The sequence below is a fragment of the Thermobia domestica genome, chromosome 1 (genome assembly GCF_964235325.1).
Source record: "Thermobia domestica chromosome 1, izTheDome1.hap1.1, whole genome shotgun sequence".
Lineage (NCBI taxonomy): Eukaryota > Metazoa > Arthropoda > Insecta > Zygentoma > Lepismatidae > Thermobia > Thermobia domestica.
The window spans coordinates 321,067,588-321,080,524 of NC_137454.1; the positions used below are offsets into that span (position 1 = coordinate 321,067,588).

The window sequence follows — 12,937 nt, forward strand, 5'->3', positions numbered from 1 at the left end:
GTTGCTATAGCGCTTTTTGTTCTATGACGAACGAAGTTAAAACAGAAAATGGTTGTTTTCTACAACTTGTGGTTTAAATAGTGGGTTAATGGAAGAGATGTAACCTAATCTTAGGACGCTGAATAAATTCAAAAAACCGCTTGTCACTATCTATCACAGTTTGTGTTCTACGGCCATCGGAAGTACTACTAAATTTTTAATACTTCCGATCTTAGTAAAGTAATATGAGTGCACAAGTATTCTTTTACACGTTGAATCGATTCTGAAAAACATTTTCTCGCTACCGTTATTATACAGCAATCAACGCTGAAACCGGTACTAATAAATGTTTGCCAGTTCCTGTTTTAGTAGAGCAGGGTGTCTACTAATATTCCAAAATGAAATTTCGTTATCTTTTCTTTATCAAATCATAAAATTTTGTAATATTCAAAAACTGATAATAGTATCTGTATTTTTTAGCACTTATATCTACTTTCAAAGGTTGTTCTCTGGAGTGATAAATACTTGGAGTCTTCTCACAGCTGAATAAACTGGTTAGAAGCGGTGGTGGTTTCGGCGATGCGATTTGCATCGCCATTGGTCAATGATGCTAGCTGAAGGACAATCTCAAGAGCGAATTTGGGTGCGAATTAGGCCGAATTTTCATGCATATGATAAAAGCGTGCTTTGCTTGCAATTTGGTAGCGTCTAAAGCCGACCATAGACATTTTAGCGATGAATTTTTACGTTTTATAGAACAAAATTTTCCAGTCTCTACTTATATTTGTACAGATTAAAAAAAAAAAAAAAGACCCAAAAGCTATATTTCTTGACTACTTCTTGATTTTCATGACCATTTTTTGATTTCGTGACCGATAGACACCTTGTAGAGTAACACGGTTTGAGATTATATTCTTTCTTGAGTTGTTATTTATTACCGTTTCTGTCCTAGATATCAACGTTCAAGTTGGAAAACGGTTTCTATAGGGTGTTAATGAAGGAGATGGAATATATTCTTTGTATGCTGAATCACCTATGTCCATCTATCTGTCGATAGGTATCAGGGCAAAAATGGTAAGAGATATCACGAAGCGTCTTTTTCAATCGCTTTAGCGTCCTACAAATAGATTCTATCTCCTCTTAACCTTTTATTCAAACCGAAAGTGGTAGAAATCAACCGTTTCCGGTTTCAACGTTGAACACCATATATCAAAAATGGCAACAAGCAGCGATACGCGGAAGGAATCCATCTATCGTCTCAAGGAAACGGACAATCACCACCTGCACCACACTACCAAAACCGAAAGAAGCTGAAATTTACTAGCATTTCGTGTTTCAATATTGACTTCCATATAGCAAAATCTATGAGAGATTCCAAGAAGCGGTTTCTTGCATAGCATAGATTTGAAGTCCAATACAAAGAAATATACTTTATACAACTTACAAACGATTAATCTAGTTTTATTATTGTTCTACAACAAAAGGTTTTTAAAAATTATATACAAACCTTTTCTCATGCTTCGATTCTACCGACTCTTCAGCACTCATACATTCTTCTTCAGATATGGCACTTCCTTTTACCTCCTCTTCTTCTTGTTCTTTATTTCCGTAGACTTTGTCAGGATCGGGCAACCAACTGAGGTCAGGTTCATCATCTTCTTCTTCTTCTTCATTGTTTCCGTAGACCTTGTCGGGATCTGGCAGCCAACTGAGATCAGGTCCTCCATCCTCATCGCCTGTGCTCTCTTCCGCGTTTGCTTTGGATTCCTCTTTATTTTTCATCTTCAATTTTTTCTTCTTTTCTCTACAAACAAATAACAATAATTACATTCCAATCAGCATAGTGTATTGAGCATTTAAACAGGAAAAGTGTGAGTCATTTAATTACAATCGTATAATATCAACTAAATCAGTGGTTTCCAATCTTTTTTCAGCCATGCTCCACCTAGGCCTCTCTAAAATTATGATGTTCCACACTGTGAGTTTCGTTTTTGCTTGCACTATCATTTTATTTAAAGGGTTTGTGACAATAAAATAAATGTGACAAATGTCAAAAAAAAAAAAAGTAAAATTCAACAAGTTGACTTTTTCTAATTCGAAATCATTTATATGCTGCTTTATTCTATTGCTGTAAAACCATAAATTACGGGGTTCTTCGCCATTTATTGTATGTTCATATAAATATATTGTTTATATATGAATTGTTAAATGGACCGAAATTCTCGAATTGGACCTTTAAAATATTAAACTGCCCTCCAGTGGAGCATGAGCCTTCCGTTGGGAATCACTGAACTGCATGAACTATAATATTACAGTAAAATAAATATATAAAGTATTCGGCAATATTTGTATTTTCTTTTAAACACTTGTTAGTATTGTACAGTACTTTTAATTCTTGTTAGTATTCATCTACTATTTAAATTGTAACTCAAATTTCCAAATGAGGTCGGGGTGGATCAGTCGTAGTGTATTCCCCTATGATGCTTGGGGTCCCTGATTTGATCCCAGCTCGCGCCAAGTGAGCTTTGTGGTAGGCAAACCCCGTGTACGTGGGTTTTCTCGGGGTTCTCCCGTTTCCTCTCACTTTCTTCATTCCACTCTCATTCATTTCTCATCATCACCGTCTCCCTTAGGCTCGGTGCACAATCGTATGACTTTAAACTGCATATTTCATTTGATTTTAAATTTCCAAATTTGAAAAAGTTTGTGACGAAATATAATGTTTAATAGGAGATCTCGAAAGGTCTGCGCGTTCACTAAGCTGCTGATCAACTGACTCAACCAGAATTTCCTTTTATTACGAAAGATTAATAACTCAATATAAAATAATTCACAAATTATTATTTCCTTGTAAGATAAATTAAACCCAAATAAATAAAGTACGTCTCCAGGGTCTCAAATGGATTCTTATTTTTCTTTGTCGCTTTCATCAACTTATGTTTATCTTGCTTACTTCTTACGTTTCCAAAACAACTCATTAATCATAAAATGGCTCATTAATTTTAAAATGAAATATACTTTACGTAAACTTTTAGTTAACTTCAGAACAAAATAAATCAAACTTTTTTTTTTTTTTTTTTAATAACAAAAGCAACGAATCAACTTTTAGAAGCCTTTGCAAGAATGTGATTTCAATTAGAATATACTCAAAATATACACAGTAACATTACAAACAAAATATATATACTTATTAATTCTAAAAGAGATATATTACCCATAGTTAACTATTTTACATTTTAATATTCTCAGTGCAACAACTACGAAACACAGCTTAATTTAACACTAAAAAATGAAATGAAATGGTTTGAGTTTTACGTCTCACGGTTATGCCGGTTAGGCTAAAGGAGACGGTGACGATGAGTAATGAATGAAATGGTGGAATGAAGAAAGTGGGAGGAAACGGGAGAACCCAGAGAAAACCCACGCACACGGTATTTGTCCACCACAAAGTTCACTTGGCGGGGGCTGGGATCGAACCCGGCACCCCAAGCACCAGAGGTGAACGCTCTACCACTGAGCCACCGCGGCCCTTAATTTAACACTATTCAACAAAGTCGTCAACAAAAATATTAGTAGATATGTGTATACCAATAAATACCGTTATGAAATTTGTGGCACGGAACATTAGTACATCCCAGAAGTAATTACATTTTCCGGTTCTATTAAACAAATAGCTATTCAGCGAACGATGAACCCGTAACAGCTAATACGATATAAATCTTTTTTTTTTTTTTTTTTTTTTTTTAAGCTGTAATAGTTAAAATTAACGTTGTGAAAGGGTTCCAATAGTTTCGGATAGGTAGTAGTAATCGAGCATGGCCCCGATACGCAATTTTCTTACTTGTAAGACTACGTTAAATTGAGATATTTTCATTTTCTGATCTAGAAAATATGCGACGGATACTCAAAAAGTTCCCAGAATGTTGTAGTTTTAGCATTTATGATGTAATCACAATGAATCTTGTACAGTACAGTCCTTACGTTGCCTAATTATGAATCTGACAAGTGTGAACAGGTCATAATAAGCACTGTATGAGTAGTGTGTCTGAACGGAGAAGTGTGTGAGAAGTTGGCGTAATGTTGCCGTTCGAGCACCGTACGATCGGTGTACACACATCAAGTTCAAGTGCAAATTGGAGAAGTCTGCTTCAGACTTTGATCCTTAAAAACAGTTTACCACGATCGGATTTTTGGCTCTTCCCAAAGTTAACAATGGGCCCCAAAGGTACCCGTTTTGCCACTGTAGAAGATACCAACGCGACGCTGAACTTCGTAAGATATCAAAAGAGGACTTGCGTCGATTTTTCCAGCAACAGCAGGAGTGTGTAAGCAAGTGTGTGTGTTCCGAGGGTGCCTACTTTGATGATAATTTAGTACATATGTACTTACATTGTGGTAATAAAGAGCTACAACAAAAATGGCTCGTTCATGTTACAAAAAAGGATCTCTATCGACGATAAGAAAACCGGTAATTTAAAATTTTCAAAAGTAAAATAAGTGTAGTGGGACGAAAACTGGAAAAGTTATTTTATCATAATACAGAGTTTTAATCCCTCAATTTGTGTCCGATTTTAATATTTGACCTCTGATCATAGAATCGACCGATCCGAATGATTCAAACAGCGGGAGGGACCGCGGTGGCTCGTGGTACAGCGTTCACCTCTGAAGTGTGCGGTGTTTGTTCGATCCCAGCTTGCGCCAAGTGGATTTTGTAGCGGACAAACACCGTGTGCGTGGGTTTCCTCGGGATTCTCCCGTTTCCTTCCACTTTATTCATTCCACCATTTCGTTCATTACTCATCATCACCGTCTTCTTTAGCCTAACCGGCATAACGTGGGACGTAAACCTGAAAGATTTCATTTCATTTTTCTTTTTCAAACAGCAGAGAAAGCCAAAGGCTTCTAGTATTGTACCAAGTTCCCGTATGTGGTGTATGCATCATGGCTCCCAAGTTGAACTGGTTTTGGGAAGGCTACGTCGTAGCACTTTTCCACGCCAAGTTTTCCGTGACACAGATTCAAAAAAACAGTGCAGAGAAAATGAATGTGTATTGGAATCAACGACCATCAAGAACATACTTAATCGACATAAACACCACGACATCACAGTACTTCGTTCACCCTGTAAGGAAGCAGAAAGCGACCATGTACCGTGGTGACTTCACCTGCGGCGCCGAACGATCCTGTAGGAAAACTCTACTACACAACGTGTGATGGCAACACGACTGCACATGGCACAATCAACTGTGAACCGCAACCTACGCAGCAAATTTAAAGTTTCGGATAGTGTTTAAAAGTCAAGAGCATGTCCTTACTGCGGCTCATCGGATAGAAAGTTAGACCATGACTTCATCTATCAGTGGTAATTAAGTTTCTTGAAGGGATTTCTGGTTGTCGCGAGATATCGCAATGATGGCAAGTTAACGATTCGGAAGGTGCCTAAAATCTACAAATTCAACTCCACATTTTATCAGTAACATATCCTCACATAGAAGATCTGCCCCGTTTGTATGGAAATGAAATACATCAAATCAATGTACATATGGATAAGGCCTCATCACATACATCCCGTTCTACACAGAAATTTCTGCAACAGATGGCGATAAACATCGCCATCTACGCTATTCCCTTCCAGGACATACCAGTTAAGTCACCTGATACCAATTTAATTTTTGCGGGGTTGGCCTATTGACAAGAGCACCTGCATCTCGTCGTGTTACCACTATCCTTGTTTGGCCTCTGGAAAGCCTGCCAGCAGGAGTGGCTCACGATTAACATTCCTGTACTTCAAGGAAACCTCCTACAATGGAAGTTACGGTGCATTACTCTTGTCAAGACGCATGTTGGTCACATCGAGGTCAACCGAAGGTGGTCCAGTGTTTTTTCTTAACACAGGCGATACGTCAAAATCGGACACATATACACGGGTCAACCTTCTGTTTTCTTGAGTTATTGTTCGTGTGAGTAAATAGATGGGCATGATAAGCTACGAATAATAGCTATTCATTCCTCGAATACGAGTAAATGCAGTTTCTTGTTTAACATTAATTTAAATATCCGACTAGAAACAAAACTTTGTACGTTTAGCTACAGACCTCATGTACATGGTGATAAGTATAGCCTGGATTTATATGCAAAATGCATGTTTATAGTTACATGCAGAAACGTATGGAAAGTATCTTTTTTCTTTCCGACGAACTTGTAAGGATTCAGTTGCGACACACATGATAGCGCATATAAGTGCATATTTTGAGTAAATGTTGATGTGCATGCATACTTCGTAAACTTTGTAGAATACCGCATATTTCCGAATTTTATTGCTGCATACTAGACTAGCATATTTGAAAGTGTATCACAAGAAAGTAGGTTATTTTCAAAGTGAACTGAATCAATTCGTAAACCTAGATGTAGAATAAATGGTTAGAATAAAGTGTTGTATCCGAAATTAGTCCACCCGACTTGCCTTGCACACAGTCTTCCCGCGTAGCAGAAACACTCAGATGCCAATATTCGGAAGTACACGCGCTTGTACCAAATGTAACGAAAGTATTTGTGAAAAAAAGCTCCATCGCGCGTACGTATCTTCCGCCAAGTTGCGTAAAATGTTCCATTACATCCGCTACCAGTTTTAACCTAATGGGCTCGTGGCTAGAAGCTGTGTCGTATTATGCAAATAACTTAAATCAAGTGAAGACAGTTGTAGACTCACTAAATGCCGATAATGCAGCCGCTATTTATGTGTCACAAAAAATGTTTCTCTACAGGTGGCAACACAGCCACTTCTCGAGAATTCCTAAAATTATTAGATACTTGGAATCCCGTAACAATGCTTTCCAGCATTTACTATCATTGTTGGCCGAATTATCGCATACTTTGTCCAGCGAAACTCACGGTGTTACAAAGATAACGTCAGATAAACTTTGCCAAATATTAGACAAAAATCCATGAAAGAAAACAATCTGTGACATTGCAAATGCACTCTTGAAAATAAGGAATTGGGAGGGGACCTAACACACAAAGACATTTGGTGTTTTTCACATGCACCACTGACTTCTGTTAATGTAAAAAAGGAACATCTACAAAACATTCCTTGCTGATAAACGTAGAGGGTTTACAGAAGAAAATGTAAGAAAGGCATTCATAGTGCATGCAACATGTCATTAAGGTAAGATATTTTTGTACGAAATTGAGATTTTATTTTCTTAGTGTATATTTTAGCACATATGTTAAATTTTTAATGCGTATTTTACTGCAAATTTTTTATATTTTTCGTGCATATCTGCATGGATATCTCGGGGCTGGTTTGTGCACAGAAATACGGGCTCTAGTGATAAGTATAGTAACTTGTGAAAAGAAGCCATTTGTAACACGTATGCTTAGCTGCACAGAAATAGGACGAAGATAAATATAATTAATTTATTACGAAGCAATGAAAAACGAGTTATTACGGAATAATGAACGAAATGTTAAATAAATTCCAGAGTTGATTTAACTTAATACCATCATATATATAATGATGCTACGCCAGTCGTTATAATTATCAGCTTGTTGAAGTAATCTTCAATTGTATTTATCTGAAATAATGTGTATAGAATTTATGCATGTTCGCTGCCTTTCCTCGATCCTATTATTATATGTAGATGTATGTATTTACCCCGCACGCTGAGCACGGTATAAATCCCACTATAGATGGTAGTTAATTTCATGATTTCGATTATAATCAATTTGAAGATAGCGAACTAGAATTTGCTCTTTACTTTTGAGAATCCACAAATACTTATAAAGTTATTTATTTGGTAGTGTTAATGTTGTTTTTCTTCTTCTTCTTTTCTTTCCTATCCGAAGCCTATTTTCAAGGAGGGATCCCAACGTCTCTACCGATCTAGAACTTCCAAGTGAGCCGAGTTACAAAACAAAGTTGACTATGTTGGATTAGTAGATAAATAAACCATAGGAAATGATTCTTTCCCACAAAACCGACTGTGCGTCGCAATGATAAAATTAAATATGACAATTTCTATCTATTAGTCAAGATATTAACTGAGAAAGGGCGTTTTGTAGTTTTTTTTTTTTTTTTTTTTGGTCCATCCTAAAACAGCAGTAAGTCATACACATAGATGATCATATGTCATTGTACATTTTTTTTTATTACATCATGCCCCAATCGTTTCATTATCATTAAAAACACTGTTTTAATTAGGAAACACATTGTTTGCATGATCTAGTAGTTAACGTCGTTACTAGCTCAGTATGAGCACGGTGGAATGGATTCGAGTTCTCTATAGACCCGCCATACTGATTAGTTCTGAAAACCTGCTCCAATAACATTGGATAAATATCGGAGCAGTCTTCAGACTAATAACAACACAATGTGTTATTAGGACCAATCACTATCTACAAATGTTCCAGAACCTATACATTGTATAGGAATACACAAACGATTTGTCCATCGTATACTCAAATTCTCGAAGAGCAAGATAAGCACTGACTGTTCTCTGAATAGCGTCCACACCTATAGTAATGAGAGTCAAGATTCCTCAACTATGAGAAATCATAACCATAAAAAAATGAACATGTGATTAAGAACATTTAATTGCATTGACCTTTGGAGTATAGCTGCCCTGTCGCGACAAAACGCTGTAACTTTGGCGGAGCAGTTTTGAGAAAATGAGCCGTAAAGTCGCTACAGACCGGCTAATTTCCTACTTACATCGAAATTCTCTTTGGTATATTTTCAAAAGTATTTGACTCAGCTCAATGCTGGGCCTGGTGAACATAAGTATGGATGAGGGAAATTCAAAAATGTTATAGCGACAAAACAATGTAACTCAAGTTACAGCGTTTTGTCGCGACACGGCAGATAGGGTCTCTAAGCGGATCTCAAGTCAATTGTACACGTCAACATCGTGTAGGGATTTTCTCAGGTTATTTCCATCTCTATCAATATTCCTATACATTTTTCTCATTGTTGTTTTATTTATCCTTTTTCGATTACCTATCATACATATATATGCGCGCACACACACACACACACATATATATATATATATATATATATATATATATATATATATCATAATAATAATCACAGATCGAAACAAAACCTACCTGTGTTTAGCCTTTACTTTCTCCCTAAACAGTTGTTTATCAAATTTGTCTTCCTCTCTCAACACTTGCTTCGCTTTTTCAATGTCCACTCCACCTGCATCTTCTTCTTCGTACTCTTTAGCTAGCTCTGACATCTTCTCTTTACCTTGCGTTACTACAGCCTAAAACAAAAAGAGAAGAGTACAATCTTGGAATAAATATAATAAATATAATCAATATCAATATACTATTATATAAAACTCTAAAGCGTGATGTATGCATGTATTAATTGTAGGGTGATTTTTTAACATACTTTTTATCATAGTTTTTAACACGTAAGCCTGGAGTAAATGACTACTCCAGGTCTAATTTTAGTATCAGACTAGCTGAACGTGCGCTCTCTACACAACACATCATTCAAATATAAGCATGAATCTCCTTGGCATTCCTCACAACATCTGTACATATCCCCTTACAGACACAAGTGAAAGAAGTCTTGATTAAAATCGGCAAGGGGTACCGCAAAGGGGAATTTTTTCGATATCTCGCACTGTTTGTAAGATTTGAGCCTACTTCCGGTTGGAGTTTCTAATTCATGTATGGTCAGTGTTTTCTTTCTTCTTGCATGCAGTATCTATCATTTTCTAAGACTACAGTATTTTTCATCTCAATGAAACCTTTACCTTGTGCTAATCACACATGCCATAATCCTAAGAACTTTTTTTTTTCTTAACGAAAAGTTATTTATACATATTTTTGGGCATTACCGGCATCTATGGCCGTAAGCTCATCTACTATGAACAATGATATCTCTTGAGAAGCATCCCTAACCCGGGGAAGGAGAAAGTGACCTGGAACCTGCATGGTAGGTACCACCCCGGCATTAGCTTAGTGTGAATGAGGAAAACTCAGCAAAAATCTCACTCAGGATGGCTTGACTGAAAAAGTTGTTACCCCGGTACACTTTTTCGACCGAGTGGCCCCACCGAGAATTAAGTGAGAAGTTTTCATGGGAAGTATTTTTATCACACATATATGCACAAATTTCCAAGCCGAGATTTACTTCCACGTTATACTTATTCGTCTTTTCATCAGAAAGCACATGCCAAGTTTAACCAAAATCAGATCCTGCCAAATGGTATACGCTCTCTTCATTTATATACCTACCTCCCCTTCGTCATCAAATACGATCTTCTTATTTGGTTGAATCTTCTTTTTCAGTATCTTCTTTGCGACAGCGACTTTTGTTAATGGTTTCTTTTTCTTTTTCTCGTTTTCAAGTGGCTCTTTAACAGGAATAGATGATAGTACTTCATCTAGTTCATGGTCTCTTCTTTTCACTTTCAAGATATCTCCATCGTCGTCGTCAGAATCACCTAGAAAATAAATGATGTGAACTCTAATAAATACATCGTTCAGAAATTGTAATGCTATACCCAACACCAAAAGCTGCTATAATATATTGTAATATTATACAATGGCCAACGAAAAAATATACTTAAATATACTAAGTATTCTTGGTGCAATTATTTGATGGATTTTATGTGCATATTCTATTGTAATTTGAATTTTCTTTTTTTCTGTACACTGTAATTTGAATTTTCTTTTTTGCTGTAAGTTATTAATAACAGTGTTGATTTGCTCCAATATGCTGAAAAATAAAATTATAAAGAGGGTATGTTTTTGCTGGTAACTGTAGCTTATAACATTTGACTTGCTCTCACTAAAACTTGTAGAAAATAAAAGCCAAATAAAAAAATCATGTGCAACCTAGATCAAAAAGTACTTTTTTTTTTTAAAAAAAAATCACCATTAGAGGGATGGATATACCGGTTTCTGAGAGTCATCACGAGACTTTCATTTACTCATGCGTATTAGCACAAATAACTGACTAGATGGCTTAGAATACTGAGTACTGTATGTGCTGTGTGGAGTAGCGTCGCATTTCTGTTTTGAAAAAAAAAAGTAATGTGTATACTTTGGGTCAATGTTATTCATTTATGTCTCTCAAAAAAATTTAGGGTAACCTTTGTGTTTGCGGCTGAGAAGTTGTTGTAAGGTCTCTGACCGATAGTACAAGACCGTTACGGTGAAGCCCTTACCTGAGAGACTGTGATCAGAATGTAACAGCGAGGCCCGCTTGCGTTCGACAGATTTGATGTAGTGTGTTTAGAGCGTTCGGATAAATGGAGTCATCTATTTTGGAAATAAGAGAGAATTACATTTCCAAGGGATGGTTGTTAGGATGGGAAAGTGTCCTAATGACAATGCTGTATGAATCTCTACATGAGGATCATCATTAGATCTATCTGGAAAGATGAACCAGTTGTATTACCAGCGTAGGCTGCACGCGGAGGGAATGAAATCGGAATGGAATTTAGTTTGATTGGCTCTAAGACTTTCTCTTCTCGGGGAGTGTGTCCAAGGTTGTGTTGTGTTCGCGACGGAGTACGATAGTCGTGTATCTCCGGTTTGATTAGGAAGTTAGGTCTGCAAAACAACAATAGTGCTCCAAATGAAGGGAAGTGGCGAAGCAAGTAGATTGCTATTCCCATGGATAAGATAATAGGAGAGTGTGCCAAGGGCAAGGATGGTAAGACAAATGTGAGTTACTGTAAGTTTAAGGCGGAGTTCTACTAAGGGATGAGAGAATTTTAAACATGTACGTTGTAAAATTAATAACCGACACAATGGAATACACGGGAACTACTAAGTCATCGTTTTCTTCCTAATTTATGAATAATAAAGAGTCTGTAGTATGCACTTCTACGTATGACCACAAATAACCAACACTCAATTGATGATCTTGAATTTAACATTCAATTACTGGTTTTAAACTGCGAATTACATGAGAGCATTAACATAAGTACAGGCAAGCACAATAAACACGAATCCAAAGAGAAGAAGACATATGAAGGAGGAGACTGGTTATGACGAAACCTATCGCAGTCTGATCTTCGTGAAATACTTGATCTGCAACAGAGAAAATGAAGAAGTTGAATTACATAGAACAGTAACAAACAAGTTAGTTTATAATTGGCATTCAAAAATGTTATTACACAGCATCTACGGTACTTCTTAAGTAAGTATATGTGTGTTTCATGTTAAAAAAAATTCTGTGGATGTATTTTACGTCATCAGTTTACTGAGTGATTCGAAGTTCAAGACCGTTAATTGAATGTTAGTTCAACATCGTCAATAAAGTGTGTGTTGTTATTTGTGATCTTATGTAGAAGTCCTGTAAATACCAAGGGCTTTTCATTGCCCATAAATTGGGAAGAAAGGAAATTTTACTATCGAGCTTATCCCATTAATTTGATTTTACCTGATGGACAAGCAAAGAATATCATACGTCATGTGTTTTATTCGTTAGATGTGCTAACGAAGAAGTGAAGAGTGCTTTGAAACCGTTCTTAAATCTAATCTTCTGGATGTTTTTAACTTATGAGAATTTTTATTTTACTGTCACTGAACGTTTAAGTTAGTAACGGGGAGTCACGAAAGGCAGCAGTATTTTCAAGGAAATCTGAATTCGCTAAAGAGGAATTTGATATAATTGCCGCTGTGTGAATAAATGTTTGTACTTAATACCAGTAGGTACGGAACAAAAAAATCTGATGTAAACCGTCAGGGAATTCAACCCCGACAATTAAGCAACCAGGGACACAAAGATCCTCCAGGCAAGAGGAAGACCGAACGAAGTTCCAGTTCAGACCAATACAATAATCACATTTCTCCCGTATTATTCCAACCTTAACGGTGTTGGAATACCCGAGCATTCTTTGCTTTTCAGGCCCTTTGATTTATAGGGAGACTTATTTTCAGTTTTCTTTGAAATGAACCTTCTTTAAATCTATTTAAATGTCCTTTA

At 36.5% G+C, this 12,937-nt stretch overlaps 1 protein-coding gene across 1 annotated transcript in view; it reads right to left on the reverse strand.

Moving 5' to 3' along the window:
* The window catches only part of LOC145662823 (putative ATP-dependent RNA helicase DDX10), a 55,081-nt gene that overhangs the window by 10,233 nt on the left and 31,911 nt on the right, over nucleotides 1–12,937 (reverse strand). The window contains exons 11-13 of the mRNA XM_081728723.1: nucleotides 10,234–10,442; nucleotides 9,088–9,248; nucleotides 1,487–1,783 (exon numbers count right to left, since the gene is read on the reverse strand). Coding sequence (XP_081584849.1) covers nucleotides 1,487–1,783; nucleotides 9,088–9,248; nucleotides 10,234–10,442 — 667 coding nt within the window. The remainder of the gene's footprint in view (nucleotides 1–1,486; nucleotides 1,784–9,087; nucleotides 9,249–10,233; nucleotides 10,443–12,937) is intronic.